Here is a 19625-nt window from a genome sequence, read left to right as displayed (position 1 = left end):
ATGAGCCTGGAAAGAAGGGATGATGTCTTCATATCCAGGCAGACTTCTGCAGGTAAAGTCAGTTTTCGCAGCTGCTATCTAGGTATTACTAGAGAGCTGTGACAGGAGGCAGGGAGCAATGAACAGCTCACAACAGGCTCTATGTACAGCTACTTTTGTAAATGGGATAGTAAGAGGAATGACATAGTTCCCTTTACAGTGAGCCTGCCTTAAAAATTATACAGGAGATGTTAGTTCTTACTTTCTGAAAATGCTAGATCGCTGGCTGCGCACTTTGAGTCTCCAGCATGGAGCAAGTATGCAGGTTACGTTAAAGGAGCATCTCCATGGTCTTCGTTCCACTTGGGCACAAGTCTAGGAGGCTTTGCGACATGCTAATGATAGGTACAGACTCCATGCTGACCACAGACGTCTGCCTGCGCCTTCCTATCAGGTTGGGGACAGGGTCTGGCTGTCATCTCGCAACCTCCGACTTCGTGTTCCCTCACTGAAGTTCGCACCTCGGTTTATTGGGCCTTGCCGTATTTAGCGCCAGGTATGAGACACTCACGTTCAATCGTGAACCAGGCCTCGTTTTTGTTCCGGGTCCGCGCATGCGCAGAGCGTACGCCGGGACCAGGAAGAGAGAGAGAGAGAGCGGCAGCTGGAACGCAGGAGGAACCAGCTGCCATGCTCAGGGGCAGGATACACCAGCAGAGAAAAAGCGGGAAAAAGGAGCTAGAAGGTACAAAAAGCAATATATAAATACAAACTGCTGGCATGTATGATGACATCAATCTTACCACTCCACCTACGATTGCCTAGGCCGAGCGAAAAACATACGCACACAAGATTTTATGGCAGATAATGGCGGCCTACTAACAGCTAGGCGATCCGGCCGTGCGCGCTAGCCTGCTGATGGCCAGGCTTCTGGCTCTTCAGCGCTACTCTGCATATACACTCCATACCCTGCTTAACATTTAAGGCCTATCGGAGAGATAAGACACATGGACGCTCGGCCGATCCTGATCGCAGGGGAGTCATCTTCAGGTAGGAGAACCAACGACTTGGTCCTATGGAGAAGGACAAAAAAATGAACACAGCTGGTAGCCCAGAGCAAACATTTATGGGAGAGGTGTCCTATGGGGTAGTTATGGAGGTGGGGCTAACCATGGAGTCTGTAAGGAAAGGTGGTTTTTCATGTGCCTTGTATAATGCCCAAGAAATATCGTTATGATCTGAAAATATTAATTTATTGGGTTTAGAAACACTTCTCTGTTCTTTGTAATGTATTGAAAGATTTGGGTAAAAAAAGAAAAAACACATTTCAAAAATATATTAGAAGTGATAGGAATGAGATTAGCATCAAAGGGGTTAACTAACTGAGAACACCTACTAATTGCCTAACAAGACACATCCAATTAGATGAAATTAACCAATTGTATTGGGCGTGCGCTATTATCAATGAGTAAACCACAGTTAGCCAAGCGCCAGTTGCAGTTTACATATGCGGGTATTTATTATCGTTATTTGCGCTTTAATGTGCGCCGGTTCACACGTTCAATTAATGACTTTTCCGGCGCACCAATTAATGTATGAACTGGTGCAGTGCCTTCTTAGTAAATCGCCCCCCCCTATGTGTCTCTCTCATGAGAAGTGTTCTATAAGTCCATGTGCGTGATTTTCCTGTAACCTTCCCTATACACAGACAGGAGGAGTTATTGCTGTGAATAGCCAGAAAACACAAACTACTGGTGGGATTTAGGTACATAAATAAACAGGTCTGGGAAACACTGGGGTTGAATTACTAAAACTGGAGAGTGCAAAATCTGGTGCAGCTCTGCATGGTGGCCAATCAGCTTCTAACTTTCGCTTGTTCAATTAAGCTTTAACAATAAAACTTGGTAGCTGATTGGTTTCTATACAGAGCTGCACCAGGTTGCACACTGTCCAATTTGAGTAAATCGACCACACGTCAAAGGGTGCATGTTACAGTATTTCTGCTCCCTCTAGTGGTTTCTCCATAGGGATGTATGTTTAGCTTGGCCTGCAGCCTTTTACTGGTCCTATGGTTTTGTAAGATCAGCCTCTATGAGGACCTGGTATTAGAAAATGCCTTCTCCCCAGATTTGAAAACTAGTTTTGAACGGATCTGTTCCTTATTAAACTCTGCACAAAACACTCTTAAAAAGTACAAAGCGCATCTACTCATAACAGCTTCTCAGGCTGCACTTTTCATTATGACAGTGCTGCCAGAACAGCAGAGCTAGCCATACACGCATAGATTTCTCCATCCACGCTAAACAGCATAGATGGTGGAATCTCCGCGGCCAGCTATTGTATTTAAAGCAAATCTTCACCCTCTAAAACATATCCCCCTTCTCCACCCCACCTCTGGTCCTCTGCACGGATAGCATTTTTTTTCTTTATTTATGTATTTTTTTAAATAAATTGTCTGCGACCCCCCCCCCCCCATGACACTTACTACACGTTACATATCACAGCAGCCAAAGCTTTTCATTCAGTGAGGCTGGATTCACACCTATGCATTTTTAGTGCTTTTTGCATTTTGCAGATTTGCACTACAGTCCATTTAAACATGGTCTCCTATAGAATACGTTCTGTAGTGCAAATCTGCAAAATGCAAAAAGCACTAAAAATGCATAGGTGTGAATCCAGCCTAAAGATGGAGGGGGTGGGCCCAGCAGATTGTCATCAGGAGTACCAGCTGAACCCGGAACAGCTGGCAGCCTCTGGATGACGTCACAACAAAGCATAGCAGAGCATGCCCGAATGCTGCCAGAAGAGAAAGTGGACAACACTGGATCCGCTAGGTGGGTGAATATCTGAAATGTGCAGAACTTACCACCAGGTAAAAAAATAAATAAATTGGGAGGGCAGTGAAAATACACTTTAAATTCAACCACAGCACCCATTGCTGCTAGAAATATCCAAACAATGACTGCATCTTATGCCGTCAAACACATGGACAGACTTTTCGGCATCAAAGGTCCTACGTTCTTTCCAATGGACTTTCGACTGACTTTTGCCGGACTTCCGACGGACTTTCGAACAAACGGACTTGCCTACACACGATCACACCAAAGTCCGACGGATTTGTACGTGATGAGGTACGACCGGACTAAAATAAGGAAGTTGATAGCCAGTATCCAATAGCAGCCCTAGCGTCGGTTTTCGTACGTCGGACTTTTTGAACCACCTGATTAGAGCCAGAGAGGGGTAGAGAAGGAAGCGCCACCTGAGTGTAGTATTAACAAATGATGTTTAATGACACCAGGTAAAAACACACTTACAGGATAAAAACATATAAAAGGCTCATCTGTATAGGTATGTGGTCCTCGGTGTTCCCTCTGATCCTGTGGTGGTGATGCTGCAGGGATGCTGGGCTGCAGAAGGTGGATAACCAGCCGGGAGCTCCTTCTGTGGCCATCAGGAAGAGACTAGGGGCTGGCGTGGAGAGCACGTGGAGCATGCATGACGTCACAGGTCGTCTGTCTGCTTTCGGGTTCGGTATCCAGGGGAGGGATCGTCCAGGGAGGAGGGCTAGCAGGGAGGTTGAGAGAAGGCTACGCGCTCGGAGCCACTGCTCCTTCAATAGGTCTATTGAAGGAGCAGTGGCTCCGAGCGCGTAGCCTTCTTACAATATTCCATTCCAATATTAAACTTACAATATTCCAAACTGTTAAAACTGTTAAAAGCAAGCCAGCCGGCTGGCTAGTACAACAGCCGGCCCTCGAACGGTACACGCGAGACGTCAGCACGTCAGCTCCTCCCACCGTGCGTTTCGTCATATGGTGACGTCCCAGACGACGTCACCATACTGACTTGCTTTTAACAGTTTGGAATATTGTAAGTGACATTCTTTATATACAATAAATAATGTTTATCAGTATTAAGCTATGGTGATCCTTTCTCATTCTGGGAACATCCGAATACCATCACTTTCTGACCGTATTTATGATCTGTGACTGGGGAGTTTGGCGGTCTCTGCTCTGTATGCTGACCATCTTGAGGGGTTTTGCCTGGATTTCGTCATTTTGGTCCTCCATTGGATAAAGGCCCTGGCCGGGTATAGGTCGCAAGCTTTTTAGAGCTTGCCGTCTGGTAAGCGAGCATTCTGTGTGGTCTATCACTGGTGTTGCGGTGGAGGATGAAATTTATGAATTGAACTACACGCACAATCCTGTTTATTAGAGCACTGCTTATTTATGAAGATGGACATTTATTTATTTCTTTAGTTTTTATATTTTCTTACATTGCACATTGTTAAATCATATTGGTGTGTGGTTTTCAATTTAGAGGTTACTTAGCGCTGCTACTTATTGCTTTATTTACGTTTGTGTGTATCTCACTTCTAGCAGCGGCTTTTTTGATTTTTATTCATTCTATTTATTTAATTGCAATTCACTTACAGCACGGTATTTTCTGTTTTATTATAATGATGGGGCACTATTCCTCCCACTTACACCAATGATGGGGCACTAATCCCCACACAGACACCAATGATGGGGCACTATTCCTCACACTGACACCAATGATGGGGCACTAATCCCCACACTGACACCAATGATGGGGCACTATTCCTCCCACTGACAAAATTGACAGGGCACTATTGCTCCCACTGACACCAATGATGGGGCACCATTCCTCCCACTGACACCAATGATGGAGCGCTATTCCTCCCACTGACAACAACAATGGGGCACTGTTACTCTGCCTAATACCAATGATGGGGCACTGTTTACCCCCACTGACACTAGGGCACGTTCTCCTCCCACTGGCCACAGTTTGGCCCCCCTATAGTTTGAAGGACTGTAAAGTGGCCCTTTGTATAGAAAGTTTGGAGAGCCCTGTCCTAGATTATGAAGTCAAAAGTACCTGCGAACCCGAGTGTCAAAGTGACTGAAGTGAGAGAAGATTAGGGTGAAATCTGACCTAGTATTTAAGGTCATGGCTTGAAATAATAAATGGAGTGGCAGGGAGCATTACGAGGGAAAGTCAGTGGGAATGCATTCATTATTTATTGCAGTTGTGAAACAGATATCTTTAAATGAGCTATACAAACATAACACTGAATAAATAAATGCGTTCATTGAAATGTGGCTTTCACCAAACATACACTGGTGGTGAATCAGTCACTATCATTTGAAACACATCACCCGGAAGATTCACCTGCAGTGAATGTTTGGTGAATGTTAGATTGCTTTTTAACCACTTCCTGCCCACCCGCTGTCAACTGACGGAGAGACGGTGCGGCTCTCGTTCTGGGTGGACATCACTGGTGGTGAATCAGTCACTATCATTTGAAACACATCACCCGGAAGATTCACCTGCAGTGAATGTTTGGTGAATGTTAGATTTCTTTTTAACCACTTCCTGCCCGCCCACCGTCAAATGATGGAGAGGCGGTGTGGCTCTCGTTCTGGGTGGACATCATATGAAGGCTGTTCTTGCGTGCTCGCGGAGGCGCGCGAGTGTGCTGATCGCAGCCGCGCCGTGTTACTAGGACACAGCGCAATCCCGATCTCTGCAAAGAGCTGATCATGCAGCTCTTTAACCATGTGATCAGCTGTGTCCAATCACAGCCGGTCACATGTAAATGCGGAAGTGCCGGTGATCAGCTCTCATCGCCTCACACTGACAGAGCATGTGGCGAGGAGAGCCGATCAGCAGCATCTCCTTGCAGGGAACACCCGGACATGTAATCAGGGATTTTTCCGACAGAAATACCCCTCGTGTGTACGCGGCATTAGATTAAGTCTGCAAGTATATTTAGAGATTTTAGTTTTAGGCTGGACCACCACTTTAACGAAACTGTCGCAATCATAGCTCCAGAGTAAAATTTTTGCACATACTGTGAGAACTACCTGAATTTGTCACATTGCGTTGGAAATAAGAAAAAAACTGTTGCATGGCATTCATAAATTTGTTGTAGGACTTACTAATGTGGCCATGAGGCCAGAAAAATGTCACAAATACTTTATTGAATGGCCCGCGGTAACCTCACACCGACTACCCAGAACAATGCTCTGTATAGGTGTATGTTAGATGTGCTCTACTATTACAAGATCTATTCCACACCCGTTTATGTTTCGTCTATAAACCATGAAGAACATATGGCTCATACAGCAACCTTTACAGACTATTCTGTTACTTTTTTCAGAGCTTACACCTACTATCCTATAGGTACATCATGCTGCAATATAAAACTATTTTGAGTTGTGATATGTTGAACATCTTTTCTACTGGGGTAAATGGCAACTTGGGGCCCTTTATTTACCCTTTATTTCGTTTCGTCAAATTCGGTTGATTGGTTCAATTCATAATTGGGATTCGTATTCAGAATTTGTATTCGGAATTTTTTGAATTTTCTTTGAATTTACCAATTTTTTTCGATTCAAAATGTTCGAATCGATAAATTTTGAATTGGCTGAATCTAAAAATTTTACTTTTTTTTTTATTCAAATGTGGCAAAGTGAACAAACAAAAGAAAAATCTTCATCAAATGATTACAATGTGTTTTTTTTTTTTTTTACGAAAGGCAAATCCACTACAAGTGCAAAGTGATCTACAGCAACTGCACTTCCAAGTGCACTTTTAGTGCAATTTCAAGTGCACTTTGCACTTGTAGTGCAAAGTGGATTTGCCTTTACTAAATAACCCCCACAGTCTTTGATTTCAGCGATATGTGTACAGTTAGAATTCGACGGGAGTTCGATGTTAAATTTGAATCGAATTTCAGTCCGAATTTCCCAAATTATTCCCGGTTATTCCCGGTTATTCCGAGCATTTGGCACAGTCTTTGATTTCAACAATATTCACACTGCACATAACTGCAACATCCACAAACTGTATTGGATAAATAGCTGTCAGGTTGCCCATTCACCCAATAATCACTGTGTACCAAGCTCTCATTGGACAGCTTGATACACAGAGATATTGTACTGCTCCAATCCAAGGGGCTCGGCACCATGTGATTGCTGTGATTGGTCATCACAGTGATCACATGGTACTGTTTACAGTGTGGATCCCTCCTCTTCCCCTTACAGCAGAGGAAGGAGAGAGATGGAGTAGTTATGAATGGGGACAGAATGAATGGATCAGCAGCTGCAGCTTCACATTCATCCATCACACAAGGATCGTTTTTCATGCCCCCTCCTTTCCGTCACATAATATCTCCATGTTGTCTCTATGTGACCTGTATATTAACCCTTCACCTCCCCAATCCTGCACATCTGTACATTAACCCATCATCTCCATCCTGCCACTGTATGTGACCAGTACATTAACCCCTTTCCTTCCTTCTTCCTCTGTGTATGACCTGTACATTAATGTATCTAGTGCATCATTTTCAAGCTCCGTGTTTAACCCCCTCAATACCAGCATGTTTCTTCATTTCTAAAAAATTGAGGCAAGAAATGAGATCACTTTGGGGTGTCTACTTTCCAAAAAAGGGGGTCATTTTGGGGATTTTCATACTATTCTGGGATTTTTATTTTAACAGAAGATAACGGAAACATTTTTTTCCAAAATGTTTGGTCTTTTTTTTTCTTTTTATAGTAAAAAAAAAAGAAAAAAAAGTGGTTATTAAATGCCACCAAAAAAAAAGCTCTAGCGGTCTCAGAAAAATTATATAAAACTAATTTCGGTACAAAGTTGCATAACAGGGTAATTGTCAGTCAAACTATCAGAGCACTGCAAACAGAAAAAATGTCCTGGTAATGAATGGGGTATTACAGGCTGGTATTCAGGTGGTAAAGTGATATTAAACCTTCAGCTGATTCATTCGCTTACTGAATATCCAACTTCTTTATCTTTTATTCCATGTTTATATTCCAGTTTAAGCTGCTACCCTAGGTTTCCTGTTTGTCCTTTCTGTTGCAGCATCCTGGAGCCACCCTTGCACACAGGGCAGAGGCATCGCTAGGGGGTGGCTATTGGGGCTATAGCCTCGCATCTGGGGCCCATAGCCCCGAGTCTCTTGCCGCAGGATCCCCGCCTAACCAGCGGGCCACGGCTGCAGTTGGCAGTGGGCAGGCTGGCTGCATGAGAGAGGCGGAGGAGAGGAGAAAAGCAAGTGGGCGGACAAGCAGAGATGACATCATTGCTCTCCGACGGCTCCACATCAGCGCTCTTCACAACCAGGCCTCTTCAATGTGGGAACAAGGTGCAGAGAGATGACATCATCTGTCACTGCCTGCCACATATCAGTGCTCTTCTACCCTCACAGCGTGGTGGAGTGGAGGTCACGTGCTTCCTGTCATCGGTAGAGCTCCACTCTACAGCCAGACTCCCTTGCTTCAATATCGGAGGTGTGGCAGGAAGCAGTGAGATGACATCTTCTCTGCCTGCCCCGCATCACTGCTCTCCTGCCCTCACTAAATAGACTAGTGCTGCCAGCCTGCCACCAGTGCAACGACAATGCACATTTGGTGATACTGGCTGCTATGGCAAGTTACAATCCACATCAGTTGGCAAGTGACAATCCACATTTGGTGCCAGGTGATGTGGCAAGTGACAACTCACATCTAGTGGCAGGTGACGTGGCAACTGACAATCTGCAAATGGTGATAGGTGACGTGGCAATCTGCAAATGGTGGCAGGTGACCTGGCAAGTGACAATCTGCAAATGGTGGCAGGTGACGTGGCAATCTGCAAATGGTGGCAGGTGACCTGGCAAGTGACAATCTGCAAATGGTGGCAGGTGACGTGGCAATCCACATCTGGTGCCAGGTGACAGTGGCAAGTGACAATTCACATCTGGTGGCAGGTGACATGGCAAGTGACAATCCACATCTAGTAGCAGGTGACGGTGGCAAGTAACAAGCTGCATCTGGTGACAGGTGACGGTGGCAAGTGACATGCTGCATCTGGTGGCAGGAGATGTGGCAAGTGACACGCCCAGGGCTCCCACTGAATCTGCATTATGGTGAGTTGAACCACTTGCTTACCACCGGTGTGCCCCCCCCCTGCCCCCCCCACGGGCCTGCAAAAAAGGTTGGTGACCGCTGCTATGGGCTCTAGCCCCAGATCTTTTGCAGACCTAGCAACGCCCCTGACACATGGATTAGAGTTGAGTCTCCTTACACTGTGTGCATCATTAAAAACACCCAGCCCCAGAGCATAGAATGGCAAACCACTCCTCCATTCCTCCCTCCTCCTCCCCTCTCCTTTCTCCAAAGCTAACAGACTGGCTCCAGAAGTTCAGGGAAGCATAACTGAGAGAGCACTAGCCAGCAGCATTGAAACTTGGAAACTGCAAGTGTTGGGGTAAGAATTTTGGAAAATATTTTACTGGGGCATGTTTATTTTATTGTGCTCTGTGTTTAAAAAAAACACTAACGTTCCATTCACACCTGGGAGTTTGCGATTGCAGGCAGAATCGCCGGACTCTGCCCGCAATCCCAAAACGCTGTACAAAAATGACAAAGTCGCACAACGCTTGTTCAGGTGCCATTCATTTTCAATGGTGCCAAAGCACAGGTGCGATTTTGCCTTGATTGTCGCCAGATAAATCGCGCTGTAATCATGACAAACCACAATGCGCGCAGCTGTTGCCCAAAAGAAGGAAAGGAAACACAGCGCCTCTAAGTGCAGTATTGATAAACCGTTTAATGATAAGTCAAAAGTAAAACTAATCACAAAGGGAGCATAAACACAAGCATGATAGTAATCCTGCAGCAAAATCCGGAAGTGGTTTTCTCCTAAACGTCCGTGTCTCTGAAGTGCAGCTGACAGCTCATGAAGGTGGATTCCAGCATTCGCAGCCTATGAGAACAGCAGGGAACACAGGGGCGATCGGAGATGACGTCACTTTCGGGTGCAGGGTGAGAGGAGGTGGCTTTGTGTTTGGAGCATGCTTGCTCCTTCCTCAGGCCATCATTTTTTGTCTGTTGCCCAAAAGAAGCTTCACGTGTTGCGATTTTGCTGTGATTGTAGTGCAATTTATTGCGGCAAAATCGCACCTGCATTTAGGTGTCATTAAAAATAAATGGCGCCTGAACAAGCGTTGTCATTTGTCATTTTTGCAGCGATTCTGCCCTCAATCGCAAATGCCCGGGTGTGAATGAAGCCTTATAATTTAATAAATCATACTACTGACTACTAACCTGTCATGGGATTATATTCACTTTAGGAATCTAAAATACATATGGTATGAAACACCTGTGATGTAGTGATATGTATTATATTATACACTCTCAGGCCACTTTGGGTGCACCTTGCTAGTACCTGGTTGGACCCCCTTTTGCCTTCAGAACTGTCTTAATTCTTTATGGCATAGGTTCAACAAGGTGTTGGAAACATTCCTCAGAGATTTTGGTCCATATTGACATGATAGCATCACGCAGTTGCTGCAGATTTGTTGGCTGCACATCCATGAAACCAATCTCCCATTCCACCACATCCCAAAGGTGCTCTATTGGATTGAGATCTGGTGACTGTGGAGGCCATTGGAGTACAGTGACCTCATTGTCATGTTTAAGAAACCCGTGGTGAGATGATGTGAGCTTTGTGACATGGTGCATTATCCTGCTGGAAGGAGCCATCAGATGGGTACACTGTAGTCATAAAGGGATGGACATGGTCAGCAACAATACTCAGGTAGGCCGTGGAGTTTAAACAATGCTCAATTGGTACTAAGGGGCTCAAAGTGTGCCAAGAAAATATCCCCCCCACACCATTACACTACCAGCCTGGACCGGTGATACAAGGCAGGATGAATCCATGCTTTCATGTTGTTTACAACAAATTCTGACCCTACCATCTGAATGTCGCAGCTGAAATCGAGACTCATCAGACCAGGAAACGTTTTTCCAATCTTCTTTTGTCCAATTACGGTGAGTCTGTGCGAATTGTAGCCTCAGTTTCCTGTTCTTAGCTGACAGGAGTGGTACCCAGTGTGGTCTTCTGCTGCTGTCGCCCATCTTCTTCAAGGTTTGATGTGTTGTTCGTTCAGAGATGGTATTCTGCATACCTTGGTTGTAACGAATGGTTATTTGAGCAACTGTTGCCTTTCTATCATCTTGAACCAGTCTGCCCATTCTCCTCTGACCTCAACAAGGCATTTTCCTCCACACAACTACCGCTCACTGGATATTTCCTCTTTTTCGGACCATTCTCTGTAAACCCTAGAGATGGATATGTGTGAAAATCCCAGTAGATCAGCAGTTTTTGAAATACTCAGACCAGCCTGTATGGCACCAACAGCCATGCCACGTTCTAAGTCACTTAAATCCCCTTTCTTCCCCATTCTGATGCTCGGTTTGAACTTCAGCAAGTCATCCTCACCACATCTAGATGCCTAAATGCACTGAGCTGCTGCCATGTGATTGGCTGATTAGCAATTTGTGTTACCAACCAATTCAACAAGTGTACCTAATAAAGTGGCCGGTGAGTGTATTTGTACTTAAAGAGGAGTTCCACCCATTTTCGGCACTTTGTATGTATTGCTTCTGCCCGTCCCCGCCTAGGCGATTATGTCATTAGGCGATTTGCAAGGGTTCCTGGGATAGCGGCGTCATGTATCCTAGGAGCCCTTGCGAATCGCCGACTGCGGAAACCTCACGTTATTGGCCTCGAAGAGGCATCATTGGCATCAATCCCTACACTGGCTCCCAATCACCCAGCAAATTAAATTCAAAATACTAACCACAACATACAAAGCCATTCGCAACTCTGCCCTGAGCTACATCACTAATCTTGTCTCCAAATTTCACCCAAATCGTCCTCTCCGCTCTTCTCAAGACCTCCTACTCTCAAGCTCTCTTGTCTCCTCCTCCCATGCTCGTCTCCAGGATTTCCCCAAAGCCTCTCCCATCCTCTGGAACTCGCTACCTCCACCTGTCCGTCTATCCCCTACTCTTACTACCTTCAGGTGATCCCTGAAAACTCATCTCTTCAGGAAAGCCTATCACGTCTCCAACTAATCTTCTACCACTTCCATCAGCTCATTCCCCACAGTTACAACCTTTTGTATCACCTGCCCCACCCTATTAGATTGTAAGCTTTTCTGAGCAGGGCCCTCTTAATTCTCTTGTATTTTATTGTATTATAACTGTATTGTCTCCTTTTTATATTGTAAATCGCTGTGTAAACTGTTGGTGCTATATAAATCCTGTATAATAATAATAATGCGTGAGATCGGGAGGTGCATGCTGGGTAGCCACCTGCACAGATATCCAGGAAATGGGCACAGGAGGTCTTCAGATGCCCACAGCTAAAATGGAACCTGCCTGCTTCTGAGATCTGACTGTGAGTAACAAACTCTTTCTAAAGAAAGTAAAAGCGCTAACAATATGACATGTTAGTAATGTTCATGTTCAATTTTGCACCATTACAGAGCAGTGTTTAAAAAAAAAAAATGTTTGGGGGTCTGGAACTCCGCTTTAATGCTATTTTTTAAATAATGTGTATGTCTCTGAACTATAAATGTAATAGTTGTTTATAATTTATAGCAATAAGCTTAGCAGGGCAGCATGAGAATAGCCCGGCCAATGATCTTTGTGACCTTTGCAGTGGCTCAGGCGGTGGGCATGGGAAGAGGGATGCAATGTGTGATAGCAGTAGATGGGGAGCAGCTGGTATACCGAAATAGGATGTGACATCCCCCCCCCCCTTCCTTTGGAATAACAACACTTTTCCATTCCAAATCCCTGTGTGTGCAGCTCATGCCAAAGATGGTCATCAAGGAGGCGCTGCATCCAATGCTATCCGCTTGTGAGCCACTGACAGCAGCCAGGATCCCAGCTGAAAACACATTAACTCTTCCCAAGCCAAGGACAGGGCTGCAGGTAAACAATGGCTCTCTTATGATGCTTCAATGGCAGGTTTATGATGCACAGGCAGAAATATGGCACTTGCACTGCTGTGGAAGCTCCAATTCAAATTAGGGATTGTAAAGATGCTGCAATCATTGAATGGATGACAGTGATGTATGACAAAGGCATGGGTGATAACAGAATACATGGAATATTTGCATGCTGTGACCGGTGCATAGATAAAGCTAGACCTATGTGTGTATCCCTTTTCTTTCAATGATTGAGCTCTATCCTGCACCACATCAGGTTGGGTGCAACAGAAGGCGCCAGGCAGGATTTTGTCATTTCGAGGGATTGCATGCTGCTGTCCATTGCTTTGTTTTGCACCTGAATAGAGCCAGTGGCTTTGTGCCTTAGTGTGGTGGAGGAGGGGATGCCAAGGTTGACAGCTCATTGCTAATCCCACTAGTTAATAGGAGGAGGCGTCTCAGGACTGATGGTAATAGATTTGCAATGAAATTTAACAACCTTAGGCTTTATTTACAGTAGCATAACCACAAGATCAGTGTACAGGCAGCTGAGGCTATCCACACAATAGCAGAGCATTGTGGTTGGTGCTATTATGACCTTCTGTCATCTGCAGGAGGGGAGGTAATGTTTGGGGAAACTGGCAAATGGCTGGGTAAATACCGCATGCTGTTGACTGATATTTATTTTCTATTGCCCGAAGCCTGATCATTTAGCAACATTAAGTAGCCAGCAGAGGGGTGCCATTAAACTGGATGGCTGCAGCCAAATCAGATTCTTCTGTAGGCTAAATAAACACGAGATCAGAGGTTCTGCAGTACTATATACACAGGACTTTGTTTCTTGTGTCTTGCTAGGACAGTGATGTTACATTGTTTCATTCATATCAATGTCCTGAGAAATGCATGCTGTTTCTCACTCAGTCACCTGACCTTGTTCTACCAGGGAACACTGGTATTAGGTATCATGTATGTCAGCATTTAGCATTTCATCTGTGTGCGTAGCTTAGTTTTACGTTGGATCTTGCTTTCTACTTTTATATTCTGTGCATCTTTATTTTAATTATTTTTGTAGCCATGTCACAAAAGGATCTGGAAGATTATTGTTTTACCTACAAAGACCCAACTCATCATGTGGATTTTTTGGAATCCTTTAGAATGTTTTATAAAGAGGGTCTCTTCACAGACATCACCTTGCTGAGCTCCTCTGGGAAGGTTTTCCATTGCCACAAGGCTGCCCTGGCTGCTTGTAGTCACTACTTCAAGGTGATGTTCACAGCTGACATGAAGGAAAAGTCCAACAGCCAGATCAAGATCTCAGGGATTGATGACAACATTTTAGAGGCACTACTGAACTACACTTACACTGCTCAGATCAGGATCACAGCCAAGAATGTTCAGGGTCTACTACAAGCTGCTGACCAGCTCCACTTTGTCTCCATAAAGGAAGCCTCTGAGCAGTTCTTAATGAGACATTTGGATGTGGACAACTGTTTGGGCATGCATTCCTTTGCAGAATTTCACATCTGCCCATCTTTAGAGAAGGAATCCAGAAGGATCATTGTGTCTAGATTCCAAGAGGTTTGGACTCAGGAAGAATTTTTGGACATCTCTTTAGAAAAACTCTTGTACATCCTTTCCCAGAAGAACCTCAATGTCTGGACAGAGGAGGTACTTTTGCAGCCTTTAGTGAGGTGGATTGGGCACGATTGCAGGAAACGTGTAGAACATATATATGACCTACTCAAATGCATCAAAATTGACATTGATGAAAGCTATCTCAGGTCCTCTTTGGAGTTGCACAAGAAACATTTACTCACAGAAAACAAGATACAATCTTTACTGTATTACGCTGTTAGGAGGCAATCGCAGGAAGTGTCTAAGCGATCCGCTGCACATATGTGTGTGGTTGGGGGGTATTATTGGCATCCCTTGTCGGAGGTACACTTGTGGGATCCAGAAAGCAACAACTGGGCTCAAGGGGCAGATATGCCAGATCATACAAGAGAAAGCTACAGTGCCACCAACCTGGGACCTCTTATTTATATTACTGGGGGGTATAGGACTGATAATATAGAAGCTCTAAACACTGTGTGGATTTATAATACAGAGACAGATGAATGGACAGAAGGCTGCCCCATGATCAATGCGAGATACTATCACTGCTCTGTCACCCTGGCTGGCTGTGTGTATGCTCTGGGTGGGTATAGAAAAGGGGCTCCAGCACAGGAAGCTGAGTTTTATGATCCACTAAAAAAACTTTGGTTTCCTATTGCCAACATGTTAAAAGGTAAGTCATATTTGACTGTTTGTCCTGAGAGCTTGTGATTCGACTTTGTTTCAGAATCTGAAACTTTTCAAATGTGTGCAAAACTATATAATCAAATTAACATACCTCAGAACACTTTAAAGGAGGCAAATGCAAAAAGTGCCCTTCTATGCTTTACGTAAGCCGGTTATTTTTTAACTCTACCTTTGTGAGCACCTGATCGTTCATCCTCATCATCCTCTGCCCGTTAACTAAAATTTAAAATCTGGCTGACAGTTGACATTTCTGCACTAGCTGCTTAAATGGAAAAGGAAGGCAGGGCAGAAGTGGTTGACAGAAATCACATCTGTAGCTTTGTTAGTGTGATATTATAAATACTGGGATTAATTGGGTAATTGTTCAGACCCCTTGAAAAATCTCACTTCATTCTTGTAGGAAGGTTTTCCACTTTTAAAAATGATTGGCCATTTTCCATGCATGTGTGGAAGAAGGTGAGCCTGGCCAGGTGACTTTTCATGGACAGAATGTTGCTGTGGCAGCCAGTGGCTGCACAGCAAAGATCTCTGTGAAACACAGACAGATAAATGGAAGTCTGAGAGGTGAGGGGTTGCCAGGGCCAATATTTAAAGGATACATAACTTACAAGCTTGAAATATTTACAATGGGCATTACAAAATAGAAAATATAATTGCATTTTTTGCCAAAGCTGCTAGGCCAGTCTGGGGTCTGTATCAGGCTGGACAGCACCAAATAGTGATACAGCCCTTGCTTCCTTCTCCTTCCTCTCAGAGTAGTTGTCATCCCCTTATGAGAAGATATGGAGTACTGGAAAAGGTATACAATAATATCAAGAATATGTTGTTTAAGTAGAGAATGCCCCCCTCTCTATCGTAAACATTCAGAAAACAAACCCTCTAAGTGGGACTTTAAGGGGCATGAAAGTATAGATATATAAAAAGTATAACAAGCTTTATTGTACATATTAAAAAGATATACAGTATAAGTTAAAACAGGACAAATGCGGCTGTGCATCGCAAATTTGTACACAATTACATGAAAAAAACCACAAAAATCTGTCCGTGAATACATCACAAAGACAGAAAACCCAACGCGTTTCAATATATCTATACAATGCACTGGCCCAATAATGGATAGGCAGTGCTTAGAAGCCTTTTGGGAAAATATGGTGCCCAATATTACTATTTTACAAGTTTAACTGTAACTTTTTAAATAGTTTTTGGGTGGCACTTTGCTCTTACGTCAAAGTGTATAATGTAATGTACTGTAGTGTGCTGATAGACTGTCTTTGTCAAGGCATATTTATTGAATGTGATTAGAATTTACCTATATTGACATTTTAAAGAATAATGTTCCATATTGTAATGCAGGGCAGTGAATTCATAGACTTTTTATACGTTTTTCCTCTCTTAATCCCTTTCCCTTGTACAAACCTTTTTAGTGTTCAGAGTCTAAACCTGGGTACATACTGTTCATTTTTTTTCATTCAACCACTGAGTAGATTCCTTTATCCACATAAGCAAAGGTGGATGCAGGATGTACTGTTGCATTCTGACAGTGGAGACTCCCGTTGTCAGAATACATTGATCAGTGCTGCAGCCGATTGGCTGAAAGCTGCTGATAGAACAAAGTTTTACAGCAGGACTGTTCGACAGAATCTGATCTAATGATCGACTTCTGTCCAACAGAGAGGGCTACACACAGATCAAAACTGGTGACATTTCTATCCGTGTGTACCCAGCTGAAGAGTGTCTAGGAAGGTGAGTGTTTAGTTTCTTCTGTTGTGGAAATCATCATTACAACTGCTACTATATAACAGTGGTTAGCTACAGGTTAGACTGCCCATAGACAGATACTATATATGGGAACATGCTGGAATCTATGTGCTCATCCTTGAATTGGTCACTGGAGTACCAGGTTCCACCTTACCCAGGCAATGATAGCCATCGTGCATATAAGGTACTTTGATCTTTCTCTCATTCCCATAGAAAAGAGACAGATCAGGACTACCTCCTTAGAGTTTTCCTAATGAGATTGAGCATCTTTGTCCTGCAATATGCCTCTAAAGGCCAATAGTGCTTGTTATTAGAAAGAGGCTAATCGTAGCAAGTGATGTTCAAATTGGAAGGATAGCTTTAGATTATCTGCACATTTATGGCCACCCTTACTGTTGGTTGGAAATAACTGATTTCTATAATATAATATGTATCATATAGCATAAGAAATATAATGCCATGCCATCAGGTATTATGATAATACTAGTTATGAGGTTTGTATTATTTTACATATACCTGGTTAATCAGGAATTTTAGTCTCACGGTACAGATCCTGGATATTTATGAATACATGTAGATAAAATGTAATTACTAACAGTTTGGCTGGCCAAAAAGCCATACAGGGTTAGATTTCATTTATTCATGGGACATGGGAAAATCAATCAACTTCCCCCATCAATATTAAACTGCATAGATGGAGGAATCTCCACTGCTGGCTATTGTATTCAGGCAGCCAGAGCAGCCATGGCTGCCTGAATACATGAAAGGTGACTTACGTGATGCAGTCAATGTTTGTCTGATAATTTTTTCACCTGGCTAAGTCAATTATTGAATCAACTTTTGTCGAGCCGCATAGTGATGACAGGGCCACTCATGGCTTGGTATTTGTCCAACTTTAGAAATTTTGGCTCTTCAGCTTTGATACATTTATGGATAGACTAAGGCTGGGTTCACATATGATAAGTTTGAAGAGAGACAGCGCACACAACGGGGAACTACCAGTTCAATTTGCAAGATCCTCTTTCAGGTGCTCAGGCTCAGTGAGTCCTTATACACCACAGCACAAACAAGTAAAAGGATTGAGCCAGCATTGCTACAACTAAGGCTGTTGCTGAAGCGTGTCAGCTTTTTTGCTTGTCACTTTATGTAACCAACCATTAAAATCGCTATATGGACTACAGAGTTGCCAGCTCAATCCTTTAACTTGTTTGGGTTCACATATGAGCCGCATGCGGCTCACAGCAGGGGTCCGGTGCGTCCTGGTTCACCATTTCAGCTGCAATACTTGGCTGAATTCGGACCTGAAATGGACCAAAAGACGCACACATTTTTGTGCAAATCGCACCGGACCTGCTGCGGAGATATGTGAACCAGCTCCATAGAGAGCGGGGAACCGCATCCAATTCGTAATGGTGTGAACCCAGCCTAAAGCTACAGCTAAACTAATTTAAAAGGGAAAGAATAGGCTAATTCATGCCGTGTAGGTAGATGTAGTTAATTCCAAGTTGTTCAGTTTCTAAAAGAAACAAAGAGGAGTAACTATCCAACTATACATAAAATCACAGGTAACAAACAGCTGGCATACATACATACATACATACAGCTCAATATCTGGCTGTAACCTCTTGAGAAGTGTCTTGAGAAACAATTGTTCCAAGCCAATAAAGAGTGGGTCCATGGTCATTATGATTTTAAAGAGAAAAAAAGGAAGAAACATAGAATATAAAGGGGTTTCACACTCAGTAGGTGAAGATTGGTACAATGTACATAATCAATGTTTTGGGGGTCATTGAAAAAACAGGTCTCTTCTATGGTTTTTGGACTTTTTCTGGGTCTTCATTTCTGGCAAAAGTCCCAGGAGTAGACAGAATCCTGGTGCTTTGACTGCTATCCTATAGAGGTATTAAACCCAAATATGTAATAGATTTTGAGGTTTTTTTGGTTATTCTCCTTTTTTTTCACCTGGTGATCTGGCCAGTAACATATCTTAAGCCTCGTACACACAGTACGATTGTTGGCAGGGGATTGTCTGTTGACGACTGTTGTCCTAAAATCTTACCGTTAGTACGCTCCTTTTGACGATTGTTGTCCAACTTTCAGCCAACAAATGTTGGATGACAGGCTAGAAAATTTTTGGCAGACAACGGTTTGATGTCAGATTTTCGTATGGTCAGTACACAAATCCGCCACACAAAAGTCAAAAGTACAAACACGCATACTCGGAATCAATGCTCACCAAAAAAAAAAAATTAGCAGAAGGGGCCCAAAGGGTGGCGCTCAAGAGCTGAAATTCCTCGTAGTACGTCACTACGTTCGTGTTTGTGGCACAACAATTGTGTACCCTTAGTATGCAAGACAAGATCCTGGCACACGCCCTTTTTACAAAAATCAGATACTCGGTTGGCCAACAATTGTACCGTGTGTACGAGGCTTAAGCCTCTGTTTGATCCGCATTTGCCATGGTGGTGCACAGGTGATCAGCTATGACAGCAGCCTTTTGATGGGTGGATGGATAGTTCAGTTGAGAGAGGACACAAGCACACCAGTAACTGTGATAATGCCTTGAATGTAACTATTTTGGGAAATAGAACTTTTAGCGAAACAGAACTCCCAAGTATACTCGCCTCCACCTTCCAGTGATGCGGTGGTTACATTCCTTACTGACCGCTGTCCTCTTCTTCCTGGGTGTTGGGTGGCATCATCCTGTGCAAGATATTACAGCCAAGGTGTACCGAGAAGGCACGCTAAGCTGTCTTTTCTGTATTATTGCAGAAGAGAC

At 43.7% G+C, this 19625-nt stretch overlaps 1 protein-coding gene across 1 annotated transcript in view; it reads left to right on the top strand.

The window, feature by feature from the left end:
- The first annotated feature begins 12631 nt into the window (after positions 1-12631).
- KLHL23 (kelch like family member 23) overlaps positions 12632-19625 on the top strand; it is a 44640-nt gene continuing 37646 nt past the window's right edge. Inside the window, exons 1-2 of the mRNA XM_073633949.1 lie at positions 12632-12791; positions 13860-15074. Coding sequence (XP_073490050.1) covers positions 13862-15074 — 1213 coding nt within the window. The 5' untranslated portion in view covers positions 12632-12791; positions 13860-13861. The remainder of the gene's footprint in view (positions 12792-13859; positions 15075-19625) is intronic.

The sequence above is a fragment of the Aquarana catesbeiana genome, linkage group LG06 (genome assembly GCF_042186555.1).
Source record: "Aquarana catesbeiana isolate 2022-GZ linkage group LG06, ASM4218655v1, whole genome shotgun sequence".
Taxonomy (NCBI): domain Eukaryota; kingdom Metazoa; phylum Chordata; class Amphibia; order Anura; family Ranidae; genus Aquarana; species Aquarana catesbeiana.
Note: the sequence above shows the minus strand (reverse complement) of the source record. Positions and strands in the feature narration are given on the sequence as shown.